A 21,536-nucleotide genomic window follows, 5' to 3' on the forward strand; every position below is an offset into this window, starting at 1 on the left:
CAGAAATCATTTTATGTAGGGTATGTCAAACGATTTTGTACAAAAATAAATTTTTATATAAGCATACATATTTATATTCTGTACAGTTTTATTTGGACATAATGGAATGCTCTTTTATATATAGGTTTCATTGATGCATACGATATATATACGATTTTTATACAAGCTCAATAATTTCTTTATTGATAGCTTTCTTTTTAATTAAGCAATATAGAGAGAGCAGAGGATATAATGGTGTATGAGTATTAACTATGTGAAATATCATGATCCTCTGTGCAAGAAGATTGTTGGATGAGAAAAGAAAAAAAAATGTAATGTCAATGAAATAGTATTGTCGTTAAAATTGTTCATGTATAAGCGTATTATGTAACAACTATTATATTATATACAACTTTATAATTTTATATGTATGCATACATATACACAATATACATAAACATCAGTATTGTGTAATTACTTATACATACATATATATATACATATACACACATACCACATGTATATATGAATATGTATACGTATATATGTATACATATACATATATCGTATATTCAGAGATATTACAGAAAGTAATTTTAACTTCCTTCTTTGCAATTTTTTATATCCTCGCTACTTTTCCTTACTTCCTAAACAGTTTTACATTATGTATTTCTTCTGATGCATTAAATTAATTTTTAATTACCTTCTACAGACTGAATTACATAGAATTCATTATACGTATGTATTTTACTGTCTTATTTTCAATACTTATTAACAATTACTTGCTAGTATAATGTTTGTTGTAAATATCTTCCGAAATATCTTCAGCATATGTATAAAATCTTAATGATATATTTTCAGTTAATAAAGTATTAGAATCGTATAACAAATCATTAGATAGTCTGCTAGTGTTTTGATGTAAAAACTGCCAGTGTTTATTATTAATAGACTGCCGATTTTATGCACTTATAACAAATGCATTAAAGAAAAATACAATGAAGCATTATCTTTAATCAATTTTAAGGAAGCAAGTTTCTATTTTATTCTTATAACTGAATGCATTTAAAAAGCGATCTTATATATGCATAAGTACAGTTTAATGCGATTTTTATTTACTTTAGAATCATATGTAACTCTTAATGGATTATAAGAGTTTCTTTTATTGTTTTTGGTTTCTATAAATTCATGAATTTATAAACATCTGGTAGTCATCAAACAATGATTAGTCGTTATTTAAAATTGTCATTTCAAATAGATTCATCCAATGGTGCTCCGTAGTGGTTGGCAACCGATTTCGAGTGTCTGAAAAGTCACTAGAGAAAGTTACCAAACAGCCAGTGACGGCAGGTGTCTCGTACAGGTGTTCAGTCGGTTAGTGGCGCGTACTCGCGTGTCCGGTGTGTGCGTTGCTCTTTCAACGAACAATTCTCCGCTATCGGTCGCGAGTAAAACGAAACGCGCGTGAGTTCTATTCGAAAATCCGTAACAATGTTTCGGTTACGGCGTGTGGTGGTACAATCGAAATATCGGGAAAGGTGATCATCGCCAACAGTAGAATTTTCACACGAAAGATCAGCGGCAGACATCGCGGGATATATTGCAGTTGGATATTATGCTAATCACGTTACGGTCAGAATGCGGGAGGAAGAACTCGAGATATCACTCAAGGTGATCAAAAATTCAATTTTCATTCTCGCCTCGATACTCTCGGGGCAACAGTAATTCGGTTTTCCTTCACGTTTGTGCGGAACTGGACTTTTTAATTGGCGCGCCTCGAAAGGCATTAGAATGTACCAACGTTTTCTCAATGAGGAGGAAGTAGATTACTTACTTGTTTACACGAAGCGTAACCACTCTTACTGAAATCGACGCTTCTTGTTCGGAAATCGAAGATTTAATCAGAAACGCAGAACCGAGAGTATCGAGCGTTGATTGCTTTACAAACCGCGGGTACGTTTCACCGAGCTTTCAAATCGAATTTCGGAAATGCGTATGCGCAGTGACAGATCTATATTGTTGATATATACAGTGTACCATATACACAGCCAATGCCGGTTGAAATATCCGATAGGTTAGGAATTTAAAACTTGCGATCCTTGTGCCTTTTGCTTCCTTACACCGAAGGGAACATTTACTAAGGATAATTTTCAACGAACAGATATAAACGAAAGAGAATTAACAACAATTGCTTCTTGCGTGTAATAACGTACAAAAAAGTTCGTATTATTACTAGATTGCGGGGATGTTTATGAAAAATTGAGATTTTTTTGCATTGTGTGACAGGCACTGAAGTTATTTTGAATAAGATATTTTTGAAAGTTCTGATAATGTCTAAGTAACGTACTAATTTTATCGAGAGGCATTACGTCTAATGTAACAACGATATTATTGCATATAATTGGCACCGATCATCTGCATACTTCGAAACTTATTGTACGATGCATGGTCCGGCTCCAATGATTGCGGTTTATCTTTCGATTGCTATAACGGTACACACTGACATTTTCATAGCATGTGCTCCCGTAAGACCGCGTATTACTTTTACTGTTCTTGTTGTCTGCACTTGGAACAAGCCGTCTCTGCGCCCGTACATCGTTACATCTTATTTCCTCGCCCGGAGATATACATATGTTTGCTTGCGGAATTAATGGTTGTTCGTGTTGAAATATTGACAAGAAGACCACGTAAAGTATTACACACAGATTTTAATGATATTTCGTAGGATCATGAATGGATCGAGAAACATTTCATTCACGTTTTATTGTTCCGCTTCGAATGTTTGCGAGTTATTCAACGATACAGATTACATATGTATGTAATAATAGTTGCAATGACAAAACTCTTCGTCTGTGGCTCCTTATAGGTTCGAATCACTTTTAGGATTCTATCGTTTATAATATACAAGCGATACTTTTTATCAGCAGCTTCCCTATATTCGCGTTAACATTTGGTATCGTTATTGTTGCCAACACCAATTTCGTCTGTCGATCGTATGCGATACTGTTTCGCGTGGAGTTCGACGATTTACGGTGATATTTTTTCTTCGAACGGCAAAGAGGTTTTAACGGTGAACAAGTTGCTCTAGCCGTTAAATCATGCAGCCAAAGGCCGCCTATTGGATGGAAGAACTTTTACGCCTCCGAATTCTTCGTGTGTCGAGGTCAATTCTTAAATATATAAAGTAACGTTCGTTAAACTGATTACGGGCCACCGTTATCCGTTGATTAGTCTGCAAACACGTGTCTGTGGATGCAGTTGAACTAATGAGATGAGAATTCTATATCTGTCAGTATTTTCAATGAGTTGTGTAATGTTTAAAGTTTTCAAATTCGAAATTAAAATTATCCTAGGGACATTGACTTTGGTACCACGATCGAACGAATAGAAACGTAGCTATGAAGTCCAGAGTCTGTCCTGGCGAAGTGTGATCGTCGATGTTCAGAAACAGGAAAGGTGTTGACTACAGAAATTAATTTATAGTAATTATTTGGCATCGTTCGACGTTCGATTTAACTGTTGTGAGATAAAGTCGACGGAATGCTTACTAAATTGGCGATGAAATTAGGAGGGCCTGTTCGAGAAATTCGCACGATTAGCATACACCGGTTTAATTGGTGTGCCGCTCGTTTCCAATAACCGTTCGCGGTTGAAAATTCTAATTAACCGTGCGCGTAGAAGGGAAGCGTAATTAAGACCGCTGTCTCAATAATGTTACATACCGAGTGTATATAGTCGGGTCTGTTTAAAAATTCTTCGATAACACGATGTTTTAAGAGATTTTTTTGTTCGTGTGTCTCGTTAAAAGAGTAAATTGCAAGCGAATGGCCAACAAACGAATTCGATTTATTTCGTTAATGCTAATGTAAGAAAACGGTACTTTCGGTTCGGCCGTCGCCGACGCCGCCAATTTCCGATAAATATTTTTCTGCGCACGATCGCGGGTTTTATGATACCCATAAAGAAAGAAGTCTCGAGAATGTTTGCACATTCGTGTTAAATCGGTTTCCTGCTTCGTATAGTGTAAGGCTTGTACCCCATTAAGCTTGCGGCGCGATAGTGTCCAATAAAAATGTTCATTACTCACTGTTATTACGTGGAGAGCCATATGGTCGATGGGCATATGAGTAATGGCACTTTTTCGTGAATAATGGATCGACCCGTTTTCACGAATCTCGTTTCGCCTACCAATTCATCGATTTTCCGATCTACCACGATTAAAGGGGGTATTCGCTGCTAGAAGAAGCCTTTGTGAAGACGTTCCGCGCAGGTGACACGAGGACTCCGTGGATTGACCGCCCGTGGCGTCTCTGATGGGTGGCTATGGATCATCGAAATTATTTCTGCCTAGGCTGCCAGATGTCTAGATGTTTATGCAAACGTAAAAGACTTTAGAAATGGTCACTGCTGTCTGACCCTTTGTATTGTTTAATATAGGTACGCTAACTTACAACTAATTTATCTGAAACGTCTCCCCTGGTTTATATAAGAGGAAAGAATTGATATTACAGGGTTTTATGGTTTCCTGGAGTATTTAACGTTGTGAGATCAATAACATCTCTAGATAGAATAATTTGTTTTTACAGTGGAAGTTTGTAGAACGATGAATTCTATGTGTGGTCTAATGGTAACAGTTTACGAGATATTACCACTTTCGATGCAGTGAAACTTATCCCACAACAGTTAATTACTGCACGCAACAAGACGCTACGAAGTAAAAAGAATACTTAAAATTCAATTCAACCTAGGAATTGGAATGATTATATTTCGTTTCAAAGCGGCTGTACGCGAATAATGTATGAAATGTATAAGAGGGAATTTATAGGGATTTAAGGAAGAGGGAAGTCGATTAGTAAACGGATCAATGACCTACGAAAAGACAACTTCGTGAATCGTTAAATAGAACAACCCGTTCTTTAATCCCGTAGGCTGTCGTTTTTCGAATAAGTTCAATGTCCTCCCGCGCAAGGTCATTCAAGGTCACGCACGCATAACGAAACGTCCTTCGGAGCAGATGTCGAGTAGTTTGAAGGTCGAAAGACTATGTATTGTATATCCATTCCGAGTATTACCAGAAGTATTTCCGAGATCAAGAAAACGAACGATACAAAAACACTAACGAAGTTCACCTTAAATTGTACTTAACGCAATTTCTTTGTGCGATCATTAGGTCGGATTGTAAATCATTTCTGTTTTATTTATTCAAAATTAGTTCTCATTCGATTGTATTTCATACAATTATACATACTATAAACAACTAAAATACCTTTATGTCTCAACTCAGTACAATGTCTCGAGTGCTGTTTACGCAGCCATTGAGGTCTCCAACCATATGAACTTGCAATATATATTTTATTCACTTATACGTGATTTACAATAAACATTTACGTTACCTCGACCGTCATCAAGCTTTCGAACAATGAATCATTTTAGGGCTGTACCTTGTTTACCCCCTTCAGTATATATTTATTATAACAAAATTAGAAGTGAAAAGATTCTGAGAAACTTTTCCAACTAATTTCAACAAGTTCGATTTGGTTAGAAACTTTCGTCGATTTTTACGTTTCAGTTTTACAAAAATACGAGCAGGTACCATTTTTCCAGTTGATTATGCGTGCGCAGCAGTTGCGTTGCACCGTTGTACGGGTATAAAAGTTCTCAAGGCATATGGACGCCGAATTTACATGTTTTCTGGATAAGCCACGCGTGTTTATTGGGTTTGTGCCAGTTTCCTATATATGTGTAATGCCTGTAGTCTCTCTCCCCTCACTTATATACATATACAGAAGCTCGGAACACGAGGACCGGTTCAGGTGGACACGACGAGGGCCCTTATCGACTTAACCCACTTCTCGCTTTAGGCGCACCGTTATCTCGAATTTGGCGGAATTATTTAAAGCACACTGAACGCCACGACCGGTCACGATCTACGGGACTTATTTTTCGGCTGATTTATTATTACAACCCGAGGGAACGTGTAATCGAGGGGACGGAAAGTGTTCGCTGGGACGCGTAAATATGCAGATGGGGATTTTTATGCCCACTCGACATGCACGTATTTATTAACATTCGCTTGTTTCATCCCTTTTACTCGACAGTAAAATTGAATTTTAATTGAACATGTACATACCCATATACTTGCGTAAACATGTAATTTTTTAGAGAGTGTTACAAGATAGTAGACAAAGAAGGAACATATTGTAGGATTATTAAAAGAAAAGGAAAGGTATGAACCCTAGTGTACGTGACCTAAAAGTTCCACATCTGTTTCATGACCGGGGTACGTAGGTATCCGTCCAGCAATGACCGTTATTTAAGACCCTCTAATCGGTTTTAACTTTCTCTTTCTATTCGACACAACTGTACGTTGTATTCTTTGAACCGAAGACAGGAATTTAACAATATAGTTCAGTTTTTTGCGGAACTTCGAGCAGAGTAGACGTGTTTGAGTATTTCTAAGTTGAATATTATACATCTTTTGTCTGCTGTTTTATTTCCTTTATTTTCAAGTGTTTTACAGTGATACGTATTGTAATAAGTTTATTATTTTATATAAGTTTATTGTGAAAAATTGGAAGAATTATTAGCGACAAAATTTTCAAGGTATGTCATTATAAAATACGCTACATACAGAGTGCGGCCGAATAAAATGGCACAAGCTGGCACGCGTGCCTCGCAAAAAAAACTAAGAAAACAATATAGAATGCAATTTTTTAACGGGACACACTCTTGACATTCAAAATGTATCGAGCATCTAAGAACTAAAATATCAAGACTCTGTATTGACTAAAATATCATCACTTATATAATCCCCGAAATCGACTAATATCTCCAAAACAAGTAGATTCCAGATCCCACGTTTATCAGATATCTTCACCGGTTGCATTCGTAATATCGTTTAGGGGCATTAACGCGCGGCATCGCTTCGCTGCCTATCAATTGAATTAAACATTAACGCAATGAAAACCGTATAGCCGTGATATCGTCAGCGAGAGCGAGCGTATTCGTAATTAACCGCTTCCTCCCGTTTCTTCCCCTGAGATTATATACTAGGCAGGCTTCGCAGTAACTGTACATGAAAAACTGTTAATCAACCTGAAATCATAAAAGCCATTCGCACACGCGGCACGACCACTTCTTTCCCATTCGTGTGACGCCTGTCGTGTTCTTATAGCTTTTACTCGGGCTACAGAATCAAAATGACCGTCACGATGAGTGGCGGATTGACGTACAGACTCCTCTCGATTATTGTCCTGAACTCGTGCCCGCGCCGGGACAATAATCTTATAGGGAAAAATGCTTCAGACTCTCGTAAATTCGTTTTTTTTCCGAAGCCCGAGCCTCTGTAAGAAAAGCGAATAGGCAACAAAGTATGCGCCTGACAAGTTCCACGTCCCTCTAGTGTTGGGAATAACGCCTGGACAATAATTGTGTAGAGTAAGCCGGACGATAATCGAGAGGAGTCTGTATGTGGTGATCAGGGTTGCCTGGCGAAGGTTTCGAAATAAGGGTTATGTGGATGTAACAGTACGTCTATACATCTGTATACTAATACACAATTTATGGACACCATTGCTATGGTGTGTTCCCTTTGCACTACTCCCTACTTACGTAATAAGAACTTCAATGGCCTTACTCCTGGCAACCTTGGTAGTGATCAGAGTTACGGAGAATTTCCTATCGGTTGAGACAAGGTGACATCCCGCAGAGCTATGTATAGACTCGACTTATGCACACTATGCTAATACAGTATTCCGTTGATCACTGTCCGATTGGTTTTACTCGATTTTTACTTTGTTGCTCCCCCCGTTTTTGTTGTCAAGGCTCATACGTCGTACAAGAAACAAATTTACGAGGGTTTGAAGCATTTCTCCTGTTCGATGCTTGTCTCGACGCGGAGAAATCTTGACAATAATCGACGGAACACTGTACTACGCACGAAAGCGTGATGTCGCTCAGTGCGGCGAGTATATGGGCGTTCGGGACAAAAATCATAACTTTTGAACTGATCAATGTTCAACATATTATCGGATCGTTATTAAACAATGATCTTTTTTTTACTTTTGTCCATTGGCGGCTGCATTGTGCATCACATCCCCACACAAATATATCCCCTCTACTACTCCCTAATTACGTCACATTGTCCCTACGCGGCCATGTTTCCCCTACTTCCGGCAAGGCTGGTGGTGATCGATGGAATTCTCTTCGTTTTCAGACACAGGCACACACGTTTTTAGCGTGTCGATAGACAATCTAGGCCCGCTCAATTTTTGCCCCTCGAGGAGTTCTTTCGAACCTGTCCGACACGAGCCGCTTTAATGGCGACATTAATCATTGAGAAGGAGGTCGAATCGGTCTCGCTCGGATGGTTTAATGCTTATGAATATTATCGTCGTATATCGGAATCGTTTTTACTGCCTTCTCGTCTATTAATGATTAAGTAATAACATAGATTTCTCCATTTCTCGGTCCCATCCGTGATTGTCCGGCGGCCGGCGCGCCCCGGAGGAAGTAAACGTGGAATGACGCTAAATGCGTCTATCGAGCGATGCTCGCTCGACACGATGTGTGGAACTTGTTCCGCCGGTGAATTAATTTTAATGCCCGCGATAACATTCTTCGCTCGTGTTTTACAAACTTGCTGCACCGTGCGGAAGAATCGTGAACCGATTGATTTCCGTGTATAGTTCTTGTTGACCGGACGCTTATCGATCAGTTTCTGGTGAACTCGGTGAAATGGTCAGTATGGTTTGGTCGTCGAGCGAGTGGTCGGGCTGTTACTGATTTTTTTAATAACCCTTCATGGTGGGTCAATGATCCGACAACGACTGATTTCGTTAAGTTTTTGAATAACCAACCGAATGTTATTTGTTCGTTATAGTTTCGGAAATAGGGTGCAACTAATTATGAGCGTAGCCAAGGGGGACTTGCCCCTCCCTTCTGGAGGCAAGAAAGTGGCCTTTGCCATATCCTAGAGGGGAAAAATTGGATTTTGTCTTTCTTCTCCCAAAGAGAAAAACATATTACTAAATTTACTTTAAGATCAATTTTGTCCCCTTCCCTGACTGATAACCTGACTACGACTATGCCATTTACTGTCAATAGAAGACACTTAAACGCGTAGAAATTCCGAAATTCTCCACTACATAGGTGGAGAATAATGAAAGAAAAATTCCAATTCGTCTGTGAGTTGAGTAGTTTGTAGGTAAAGGTTAATGAATTAATCCTATTGATGGTTCGGTTCTGTTCGCTGTTTTTACCACTTTTACTGGTGCAGAAAACGCTGACAATTGATTTAATCTTGATGAAACTTTAGGGAAAGGTTACAGTTAGATTGTGTGTCCTGTAGGTGTATAAACTCGATAGTCTACGAGACGTTAATTTAACTATAGAGGTTGTATTTTGCCTGTGAGTGAGCTAATTATATGTACAGAATAGTGTCATAGCAGATGTAAAATTTATTACCGTTGTCTAACGGTTTGAGGTATATTACTCTTCAGGGATCTAAGGATTCTTTAACTAGTAGTCATTTGCCTAATAAGACGCTCGGATGAACATATAGGTACACGTAGATCCGATTAGTTTGTTATAATATTAATTTACTAGTGTTGCCTCGATATAATAATCTTCGATGAATAACTGACCACTTTTACTTTATCGCCTTGTAATCACCATTCAGGAAAGTCTCGCGAGAAATTAACTACAGCGTAACCATCCTCTTTCGTACTCGACCTATGGCTTTTAGAAAGTCCACCGTCGAGACGGTAGTCAACAAGCAAAAACCTTAACCATCCACGCTCAACTTGAAATTAATCACGAGACGGTATACGGGTCTTTTTATGTCTACAATTATACTGATTAAAGAAGTTATCGTAGATGGGGGAAATGATCGAAGTGATTTCTTGGATGAATGCTTAGGGAGAAAGTGAGATAAGTGTCGAGACGCTCCAGAATTTTGCTTCCATTGACCTTATGCCTAATTTTGCATTCATTAGAACTTACAAGTGCAGTCTGCGATCGGTAAAAATGTTTTTTTTTATAAAACTTACTGAAAAATTAACGAAGATTTTCATGTTATTTGAATTCTGATAGAATTCCTAAGTTTTGTCTTCCTATGACTGGGTTACTGGTGACCTGGTGAAGGGAATATCGTTCTACATGTATACGTGCCTGTTATGTGTCATGATAGACTCAGTCGTTGTTTTTGATGATCTGTAGGGTTAATAAAATAATTGAATTTGTACTTGATACCAATTTTTACAAATTTATATTTGCATAAATACATCACAATCTACTTTATTACTTATTATTATACATCGTACTTATTAGTGTCAGATGCTGAATCATTTAAGTAAAAGCTACATGTCAGCTATAATCTTTGTAGCAAAATCGGTCTTCGATAACAATGTCGATCTTTGTTTAGATCAGTCGACAATAAATCTGACAACTAAGTCAAAACAAGCTTAACGTTTAAGGTTTTTGAAATTACATGGAAATATTCATTTGCAGGTGGTGATAGTCGGTAACGGCGCCGTAGGGAAATCATCGATGATCCAGAGGTTTTGCAAGGGAACGTACACGAGGGACTACAAGAAAACGATCGGCGTCGATTTTCTCGAGCGGGAGATCGAGTGAGTAAACGAACACGCGGAACATAAATTATCAATATTCTGTAATATATCGTCTAACATTTTGATAAAATCAACGATCAACAACATAGATCGAACGACGCCGCTCTTAATATTCGAGAGATATACGAGATATAGTAAACGATCTATCGGGAGGGACGGTTTTTGCACAACGTTAATCGGATCATCGACGGATCTTTATTGATCCACCGAGGAATATCCGTTCGAACGAGTTTCGAGCTGGCCAGTAATGGCATCGCGATGTCGTTTCGTCAAGAAAAATAAAAAGACAAAAAGCTTCGATCTGGCTTACCTCGACGAGGAAATTCGCTGCACGATATCGGTCTTCGAGATCTTCCTTTTGCGTGCGAAACGCATAATACACTTTTCTTCTGTTTCTACGTGAAACGTATCGCGAATCGATCTAGGAGATCTCTTCGACGATCGAACGATCGATCTTGTCCATTCGCCTCTACGAATCCTCCACTTTTCACGATTATATTATTCCTTTGTGCTGTCTTGTCTGTAAATCACTTGTCCCTACGAAGATCATTACTAGACTGCGTATTTTATACATTTATTCGTGAAGATTAGTATGAACTTTAGTCTACTTTGTACCCAAAAATATCTTTAACCCGTTAACAGTAGTATAAAATTACGAATTGTGGTAAAAAAATGTGTATTTTAATGTATAATAATAATTTAATATATAATACATATTTTTTTACTACAATAAAACTAAACTACTTCTATCCACGATGAAAAATATAAAAAAAGTTTGCTCGTGGGTGTACTTTGATCTGTGATTATGTTATCATCATTATTACTATTAGTACTTTTAACATTTGTTCCGATCACCATCAAATGTAACTAAAATTTGCAACCTCTCAACGAGGCTATCCGTGAATATCGCGAGAATTGTGGGAATATTAATATCCGGGATAGAAAAGCTGATTTTTCACAGTGCTGAAAATATAGGGGGAATAAGTGTACGCTATGTCGGACGAATAATTAAAGAGCATATTAAAGAAGAATGCATAATAAGTGCACTGTATATGAGCATACACAGACGATCGTCGAGCTAATTACGCTACTATGTACCTAGCAGACGTTCTGGCTCTTCTTCGGCCATTTTTCTGGAAGATCAACGAACGCATTTCTGAATCATTCCGCGGGCACGATGATCCGATTTTTCCGTCGATCTGGCTCGTAAAACGCGACCGTTCCATTAAGTATCTTTTTTGATGTCTGTTCGATTAAATTCATGGAACGCTTCGTCGTTATTCCTTCGATCGACGATCAAGGTGAAATCGTGTGCTTTGGTGCTGTACCCCGTTACGGTTCTGTTCACGTGAATTGTTCGATGTATTTATACCGAACCGCACGCGTATTGAACGAGGTTATGTCAAACATAACATAGGTGGTAAATGCAGATGCTGCAGGAAAGCTTATTCTATATTTGAAAATACCATTGTTGAAAGCTCACACGTAAACATATCATAATCTATATTATCTTAATATTGAAAATATTGAAATACATGTTGCTTAATTATTAATATAAACAACACTGTTTCGTGTTGAAAGTAATTACAATATAAAATATTGCTATTTTTTCAATACCTAACCTAGATAGCACATGACGTCTTGAAGACGTCCATTTTACGGGTGTTTTAGGTCTGTGTGCTATCCGGGTTGGTATCGCAACCGTACATATCGATACCAAAAGTACTCTGTATCGAAACAAAGGTATCGAGTAATGTACTCGTATTTACTTGTATCAATTTGTCCCTGCCACTAATACAAAATTCAAAATTCTACGTCATTTTAATATTCAAATATTAATATTTGAAATTGTAAATTTGCTTCAGTCTTGTCTATTACCTCCGCATACATCCAACAGTATAAAAACTTAAATGCACCGCTCAAGACATAATTTCCATTGCTAACCGTGTGCGACTAATTAGTACAATCCGATCCACGGTGTCCACGCTGAACGACCGCAGGTTTTCGCTACAGTTCAAACGAGACCTCTGACCATAATGGCCTTGTTAGAACGAAGTTATGCGCCTTCCCCTCGCCCCCTGTAAAGAGAAATGGCGGAACGTTCCATTGCAATAATCATGAAAAGGAAGAAACGGGACGGACGGTCTGATTAGCCCGAATGAAAATGAAAAGGACGCGAACACTTGCGTTTTTTTTCCCCTCCATTATGTATATGTATCACTACAGCGGCCGAGCGTAAAGAGCTCGAAATATCACGCGATCTTCAGAATGTCGCGCACGAACCCTTTTGCCCCCTGTGAAGTATTCACTCGGTCGACTAAACTGTACTACGGTGGAATATTAAATATAAAATCGGTCGAAAAGTCTGTGCCGCGACGAAGGTCTCGGCGACTAGAGTATCACGTTATTCCGAACGAAACTAATGCATATGCATGAGCCTCTAACAATTTTACCTCTTTTTTTTCTTTCTTTCTTAAAAGCAATTCCGTTGCGTGAATCTTGATTACGGACTCAGTGTGTGTTGGAATTCGAAGTATTTAAAGGGCTGTTTTCATGTGCTGATAACCGAATCGATATCCATGAACTATTGGTATTTTAACACTCGGAACACTAACATGAAAGGCGAGGTTGGGTCACTTTTGACCCATATCCAAATTTCGTGTAAACGGTTTATCTAAAGTTTTAGCCTGCGTTGTAGCGTGAACTTAATGTCTGAGTCTCAAGTGGCCCACTGGTGATCCTTCAATTGTTTCGTCATCGTTCAATTCTCAATTGATCTCTTTTTAACCGTACGGTCATCAAATTGCGTTATCATTACGGATCGAGAACTTCTCTCGCGACTAACAAGGAGAGTGCAATACCTTCGAGTCATCGATTTAGTTAAAACTCTGAACATTGGTAGATTTTGTCATTCTGTTTACGAAAATACCCCGTTATAGGGTCAGACACTCAACATTCTCCGAGATATTCATGATTGAAGATTCAGTTAAAAATAGAAAACTGCAATTGAAGTACAGTTGAAGTAACGTAGGGAAGAAATTTAATTACATAAACGAACCATAAAAAGAAACTGGGGAAGAAACTGTGCGTGCGCAGGGAATCGAACCCAGACCCTGCACGTGGTAATTCAGTCTGCTGTCTGCACGTCATACAGCGGTATTCACTTTTTACTTCCACTCAACTGTACTTCAGTGAAGTATTGAAACTTCAATCATATACAGGTTGTTCCACGTAAATGTCACCACGCAGGAATTTCTTTAAACTTCACAAAAAATTGCATTAGACAAAAGTTGAACTATATTATATTTAGATTGTTTTACTGATTTTTCCAAATATTTTATAAGAGTTGTATTTTATTTTATATTTAAAAAATAAGTACCTATCTCCTACCTATATATTTTATTTTCTTACTATTCTTTTTAAAAACATTAAAGTTTTTGTAAAACAGAAGACTTTTGTTGTTCAACAAATATCTACAAAAAATTTCCGCCATTGTAAAAAATAATATTTCAAAGTAATCTATATTTATATTAAATAATAATATTTTTAAATAATTTATAATTTAATATAAAGGGCAGTAAAAATCGTTTTTGCCCAGATCGGCAGAAGTGTGGATGATGCGCCTCGTGTGAAACGAGCAGCACGCGCGGGGTAAAGCGTAACGCGCGTGACAGCGGCGTTCAAACCGGTGCTCTTGATCTACTTGAGCGGCGTGAAAAAAAGGGAAAAGAGAAAACTCGGCCGCGTTTCTCCCAAATGCGCCCATAACTCGGTTGCGCGATGAACCATTATCGCATTCCGTTATTCAATCCGAGGAATTCGTGCCCCTTGATGTTCGTTCGTTAGCCTGTGTACAGTTACCACGGTTTTCATTAATGTTGCTCAGGATGGATCAATGGTTTCCTGTGCTCAAAGCCCATCATTTTCGAAGTAAACGATTTTAAATCTATTTTAAATTTGCCCCGTTTGAACAGTAGTACGCGAGATCCTAGAAGCGCAAAAGAGGATGTTTCTTGAGCTTACCTGGTCGAAAGGTATCGATGTTAGTTACCGTTCCATCGAAAAAAAAAACACGGTTCCACTTTGGGTCTTCGCAATTGTGGCAAGAGATACAGCAATCTGATTGGTTGTTTTTTATTTTCGATGCGTTTCTTGAATGAAAGAAGAGGTAAAAATGATGCTTCCCTCCTTACAAAGGCGAATATCGGGGGCCCAGAAGGAGGGGAGGCAAAAGTGCATCAGGAAGTATCCCAAGATGGCTCGTGTCGAGACGAATAAGAGGAACATTTTACAGGCACCCAGAAACGTGCAATTACTTCTGAAAAAAGATCTCGACGTATCCGTATGCAAATAATTCATGCGCGGAATTCATAATCAACGGAATTCCGACGTTCGAACGAAGACGATTTACGGCGACACGGATTCGAACATCGAAATGATGGAATTTCGGCTGCCTCGCAATTTGAATTTCAAATTAACCGCTAAACACGAATAAATAGCTCTATCGTGTGTCAGAATCCATTCTTTTTTCTGTTAAATTTAATATTGACTTTTAGTAAAATCGAACGGCTGCGTCGTTTCAACGTCCGCCGCCATTTTTAAAGAAAATGGCGGGAAAGTGTTCCGAATTCAAATTGTATTATCCAAAAAATAGTCGTAAAATCGGTGTTTTCATATTGAGAAAATTCATGAATTACCTATTCGTAGACCCAATTCATAACTAATTCTAATGACTCCGGACAATTTTTGACTGAAGATATAATAGACTATTCAAAACCTCCAAAGTCAGGCAAAGGTTATTGGGAGTTTCGAGATCAGAGATGATTCAGAGGTTTCTAAGTAACTTCCCCACTTTTTAGGGAACGATCGTCCAGACGGGAAATCGGTCGAAATATCCCAGATTTCTCATTTTCCCCTGGGCAGTCAGGTTCCCAAAGGTATTCTAACTCGACGTGTCTGTGTTCCCGCAGGGTGGACGGCGAGGACGTGAGACTGATGCTGTGGGACACCGCGGGCCAGGAGGAATTCGACGCAATCACCGCGGCTTATTATCGCGGCGCCCATGCCTGCGTCCTCGCTTATTCAGCCACCGACAGAGATTCCTTCGACGCCATACCTTCGTGGAAGCTGAAGGTACGGACGACTCGCGTGCAACCAGACAGACATACGTACATACGGTTCGCGGTGGAACCGGTGCAAGCACGTTTCCGTGGGCAGTCACGACGACGGATGGCCGGAATGTGAAAGTGAAGGTGCCATTAAAGCCAGGGGGCTGATTTTAAGTCGCTCCGCGTCGCCATCTCTCCATTCCCGCCCGACGTTAGATCATTCCGTGAAAATTCACGTTATACAGGGTGTTTCCGTCTTCGATGACGATATCCAGTGTGTGCGTCGCCCTCCATCGCGACATTGGTACTCGGTCACTGAACCGAGAATTGTTGTCTTCAGGTGTCAATCTTCGATTCTACCGTACGTTTCGTGCACATTTAATTAGTGTAGCCAGACTTATAACATTGTCTGTTTTTGTCAAAACTTTCCTACCTGAAAGCTCATTATTAGTAATTTAAATATATATAATAATATTTCACTTTTAGAGAACGGGAAGCCTATTTTTAGGTTCCATAGAGGTCATTTATTTTTCGTAGTATAACACTATAACAAATGTATATAGGTTCTAACTCGGAATTATAAAAAGTCATTGAAAAATCAGTTGGATGTACTCATCACATGGATAGTACTCAGGTATTCTCTACATTCAAAATAATCTTCAATACTATAGTTAGTACAAAATGATTTTTATTATTCGTATCGAGTCTGTACCTCCATCGTCGACATGCTTGCCCGTTTTCCTCCAGCGTCCCTCGAAACGGGTCTCTGGTGCATTGAATGCACGCGATTGTTCTCCCAGTTAGTACTTAGTAGGTGCAACCTACCCACGGTGATACCTTAAAAGTACTCCCGCGGAATCGTATAGTTTTCTACGGTGTTCTTTGCCTCTTCAACGGAAATGACATCGTGTCTCGGTCGTAGAAATAATTGGTGGTTGACGTATAATATTATATTTAAAGAAGATATATACAAATAATTATATAAAAAGAGAAAGAAAAAAAAGGACGACGAACTGTCAAGCCAAACCAAATGTGGTTGCCATTATAGTGACCAGAAACGTCCAGCCTCCAGGAATTATAATAATTATTACCAATGACGACGTTATCGGTGCAACTCGAGCTGGAGTACTCGATATCTAGCGCAACGTGATTTGCATCGACGTATCGCGGAACACGAAAAGAAAATGTTACAACTGCAATTCCGAGGACCGTACCAAGATCATCCGGACACGCTCTCGAATTCCTTTCGTAGAAACTTGCGCGTTTGGTTTTTTTTCATCAACCGCGGAGAAACTGTCGGGAAAGGTGTAGCTGTGCCTCGAACGAATCAACGTGAATAACTGTCGTTGGTGAATCTTGTATCCTACATCGATATTGTCATCTTCTATCTAGTTGGACTAGCACTGCTCGAAATTGTCAAAAGACACTTGAATCATCTTCCAGAGATATTTCACGTAGACTCTAAAGTGGAATAACAAACATCCAATTCGTTGGAGTCTTCTTTTAACTTTTTATTCGCTATTATTCCGTATTATACATTCCTCTGCTTCTGTCGTCACAGAGTACTTAAAATAAATATTCACACAGAAATCTTATAAATTCCTACAGGACAGAACCATTCAAAGTTCGCAAATAAAGGACAGTCATCCGCGAGATCGTTAAAATTATTAAAATATTTAATAATAATTAAAATACCACGAAGTTTCGTGTCGCCGAGATAAGACACTGGATGAGGAAGCAGACGGTTTCTTTTCGGTTGCAGGTGGAGAACGAGTGCGGCGAGATTCCCACGGTACTCGTGCAAAACAAAATGGACCTGGTTGATCAGTGCGTCATTGATCCGTAAGCGTAGTGGCTGGTGTTCGCTTAATTAGCGCGTGCAATTTCGAGTAATCTCGAGCATAGCATTGTTTCAGGGACGAGGCCGAGAGGCTAGGTCGCGCGCTCGGCTGCAAACTACTCCGTACCTCCGTGAAAGAGGACGTCGGTGTCGTAGGCGTCTTCCGGCACCTGGCGTCGCGATGTCTCCACGAGATGCGACGTTGCGACGACGATTACCAGGACGACCTGAGACTGTATTCGTCCGGGCCTAGATCTCCATCTGTAATAAGTAAGTGTCCTAATCCTCTATCATCCCTCACATATGTCTGTGTCTAGGATCTAGGTCCTAGATCCTCGACTGTAATAAGTAAGTATCCCAATTTCCTATCGTCTGACGTCGAAATAGGTCTCTGTCTAGGTCTCTATCTAGGTTTAGGGCCAAGGTCTCTATCTATAATAAGTAAGAATCGTAATTCCCTATCATCTAACATCGGTAGATGCAGTCCAACATCGACCATTGTTGCAACGAAGTTGTACCAGCGAGAACAATAGTCCGAGGCTGGTTCACACGTGGTAGACCCGACACGTAGTCGTTGACCAGTCGTTTAAAACGATAATGACTGTGTGAAAGGAACATTAAAAGCTTTCTTGGAAACTCATCCTGGAGAAGATGCATAATGTATTAACTGTGCCGGATACGCACTCTTCTGTACGTAGAGCTCCGGCTTGATCCTGCATCGTCCTTAAATATATCGTCATCACGTTCGCGATTCATGATGCGGCGGATGTATCAGCCGTGCTGTTTCGAAATAGATTATTTTTGCTTTGATTCTCCCTCGTCGAACTTGCGTCACGTTTCTGGACAGTTCGAACCTCGTACTCGGAACGGAGGGGCCAAGACAAAGGGGGGAAGAGGGTCACAATGTTGGCCCAGATTTAACAGGTGGTCTACTCTGGTCGGTATTTGACCGGCAGTCACGTGTGTATGTATATAGATCAGCAGGTTTTCTGTTTCGCCCCGAGCAGGGACGCATTCAATGAACCGGCTGGGTATGTACAGGGTGAAGCAACATCATTTTTCATTGAGACCAGCGAGTACTTATAGGTAGCGATGGAACTAAACGCATCGCAAGCGAAACTTAATGCCACACATTCGTATCCTATGTGAATACTTTATCAAACAAGGATAATGCTCGTTATTAGATCGATGACTCTTGTGGATCGGGTAAAATACAAAAAGTTGATAACTATAACAAGAATTTTAAGAACTGAATGATACCAAATATTTTGGATCTACAGTGAATCGTCAATGAGTGTTGAAAGGTCCTCGGTACTGAACATTAAATATTTCATAAACTAATGGCCACATGCGACTGAAAAAAATATTATTGGCTTCAGAACTCCAAGCTCTATCACTGTACTAAACCTCATTAAAAAGTCAGCATTACATCTTGGAACATCTTCGTGTCAGTACCGAGGAGTCTTCGAACACTCATCGAGAATTTACTGTAGTCATTCTACGCGTACCATTCGAATCTTCTCTACTCCATCACATGGAATTTAATCCCATCATCACTGACTATGAGTCAGTTAATTCTTCAACACCCTATATAATTTCACGGTTTAACGAACACGTTCAACATCTTCCGTGCCGCTTGAAATTTCCGGTTTCCGGTAGCACTTCGAAAAGCTGATCAAACACTCGACTCGTAATGATTCCTTCCTTGTTATCTTGTTCGTAAAAATTGATACTTCGCGAAAAGAGTGTTCAAAAAAAAAAAGAAACTAAATTCGTTCGTCTACGTCAGTTCGAGTTTGAGAACATCGAAAGCGTTCCTGTACAGTGTATAAGTACCTACACATCTTCTGATCGCGTGACTGCTAGCATCGATCTTGATTCTTGAATAACGCGCCAGTCTACGTGCCTTGCACGTTCAAGTGAACACATCAACAACATTTTTCGCCGGGTATCTGGACGTTGCCCGAACGAAAAGAACATTTCGCTTTCTACGTTAACCTACCTGCCGTCGAGCGATTCGAGATGAAACAATTCCCGCGGTGGAAGTGGTATAAATTGAAAATAAGGAACTGAGTTACATTTAAAATGGTAATTACCGTTACGTACAACACGAAGGAATATTTCAACGCGCTTTAATAAGGCTCATGTTCAGTGGAATACGAGAACAATAAAGGCTCGAAGAATCTACGTTCACGTCAAGTGGAAGAGACAATTTCGATCTTCCGTCTGTGATTTTCAAGGTGTGTTGTACATAACAGGTACACACACGGTAAAAGTGTGGGAACAGAAAGCGCACACTGTTTTATACTGAGCATCTACTTTAATCGTTTCTGTTAACACTTTTCTACCCGGAAGCTTGGTAACCCGCGGAAACAGGACGTTTTTGGTAACCGCAGAAACACCGGTGCTTGGGCCTTGTTTAGACTCCTAAACGTTTATTCTATGTAATTAAATTTTGAAGCTACATTTTTTCATAAAACATGTCTGGTTTTTTATTAGGCCTAATTTAAACTACATGTAATTAAATTTTGAAGCTATATTTTTTCATAAAACATGTCTGGTTTTTTATTAGGCCTAATTTAAACAACTACTCAATTTATAACGAATTTTAATGTTAATCAATGCTAGAATGATAGAGCTATGATTAGAAGGAATACAGGATTTTTTGTAATACAGAACAACAAAATACATAAATCTTAAAAAATTGAAATTTATTTTAAATAAAATTAAATAACATTTAGTCGTAACGAAATGGAAGGTTCAGAACGGTGCCCCACCGGAAATAGCCGCCAAAAGTTTTACAGCATGTACATGTAACCTACTTATATTACGCCGAGTAAACACACGTAAGATTATCAGTCAGCGCTGTCCGCAAAAATCTCTGCGGTTTTCAAACTTGCTTCAGCTCTGTCATATTTAACATTCATTATAAAAACATTGTTATCCAGTACTCTTTACATACCACTGTACATTTTTTCTAATATATATTTTATACAAAACTGTATGTAATTTTAAAAAGTGTCAACCGTCAAAGTCTTAGTACCACATGCTGTGTTTAACGATTATAAGTAAATACAGAAGTTTTGTGTAACGTATATAAAAGATCAGAAGTACACAATTGCCAAGTTTTCTATTGAATACAACGGATGAAATCGTTGGGATTATCTACAGACAGCACTGACTCGTATCAACGTATGTCTGTTTTAAATAAAAAAAATAAAGACAAGTGGTTGCCTAACTCGTTGGAGTGTAAGAAAAATTGTACTATCAACTGGAAAAAAACCTTCTCGCTCGTTTCTCCCTCTCTCTCTTTGATTTATGAAAATATACGTCTATCTGTTACAGGTGCTTTTAGTCCAAACGGATCCACGTGTGGTCGGAGTACAGGGAATGGTACGATTGTTTTACGGCCGGGTGCCAAGACAAAAAACCACAAGAAGAGGAATTTCGTGAAAAACGCCTGTAGGCTGCTTTAGTCTTTGCGTGGATAAATATGTGGTGAAGCTTCCCTACGAATTAATCTCTAACCGTGTACAGACTAATTATTCGGATTTATTAGTGAATAGAAGCAAAACTATGTATTCCGTGCCGGTGATTGGTACGACGACAGTTGACCACGTAAGGCGCAACTGAATACATCAGGGTAATCACGATATTGAAAATGAACGCACAGTATATACATGGTTCATTATCTTCGAACAGTATTGATATATCGATCAATTTACGATACACGATCGCTTCGATAAATCGATTATCAATACGCACTAGCGTTTAACATCGAAAAACCGAGAAATACGACTCTGTTCGAAACGTTAATTTATACAATCAAAGGAAACGTTTGTTATACTTGCCTAAGAAGAACGAATACGTAAGTTTCGAACGTTTAAACGCCGATAACAATATTTTATACTGAAAGAATCTTATGCATTTTTCTACGTAGATCTTCATATCAAATGTTCTTTCAAATCGGCAACATAACTA

At 39.0% G+C, this 21,536-nt stretch overlaps 1 protein-coding gene across 1 annotated transcript; it reads left to right on the plus strand.

Moving 5' to 3' along the window:
• The first annotated feature begins 1,614 nt into the window (after positions 1–1,614).
• LOC107186581 (ras-related protein Rab-23) lies at positions 1,615–21,346 on the plus strand. The gene is made up of 6 exons (XM_015574479.1): positions 1,615–1,647; positions 10,486–10,607; positions 15,578–15,740; positions 17,478–17,557; positions 17,632–17,825; positions 20,901–21,346. Exons 1-6 carry the CDS (start codon positions 1,615–1,617, stop codon positions 21,029–21,031), a joined length of 723 nt encoding a protein of 240 aa, XP_015429965.1. The 3' UTR covers positions 21,032–21,346.
• Positions 21,347–21,536: the final 190 nt, after the last annotated feature.

This window comes from Dufourea novaeangliae, unplaced genomic scaffold (genome assembly GCF_001272555.1).
Source record: "Dufourea novaeangliae isolate 0120121106 unplaced genomic scaffold, ASM127255v1 scaffold65, whole genome shotgun sequence".
Lineage (NCBI taxonomy): Eukaryota > Metazoa > Arthropoda > Insecta > Hymenoptera > Halictidae > Dufourea > Dufourea novaeangliae.

Bases quoted from the DNA above. Each gene is read 5' to 3' on its own strand.
- LOC107186581 (XM_015574479.1), top strand. From the start codon at position 1,615: ATGCGGGAGGAAGAACTCGAGATATCACTCAAG. The intron at 10,608-15,577 runs GTGAGTAAACGA...GTGTTCCCGCAG, and splicing joins TTTCTCGAGCGGGAGATCGA to GGTGGACGGCGAGGACGTGA. The intron at 17,826-20,900 runs GTAAGTGTCCTA...TATCTGTTACAG, and splicing joins TAGATCTCCATCTGTAATAA to GTGCTTTTAGTCCAAACGGA.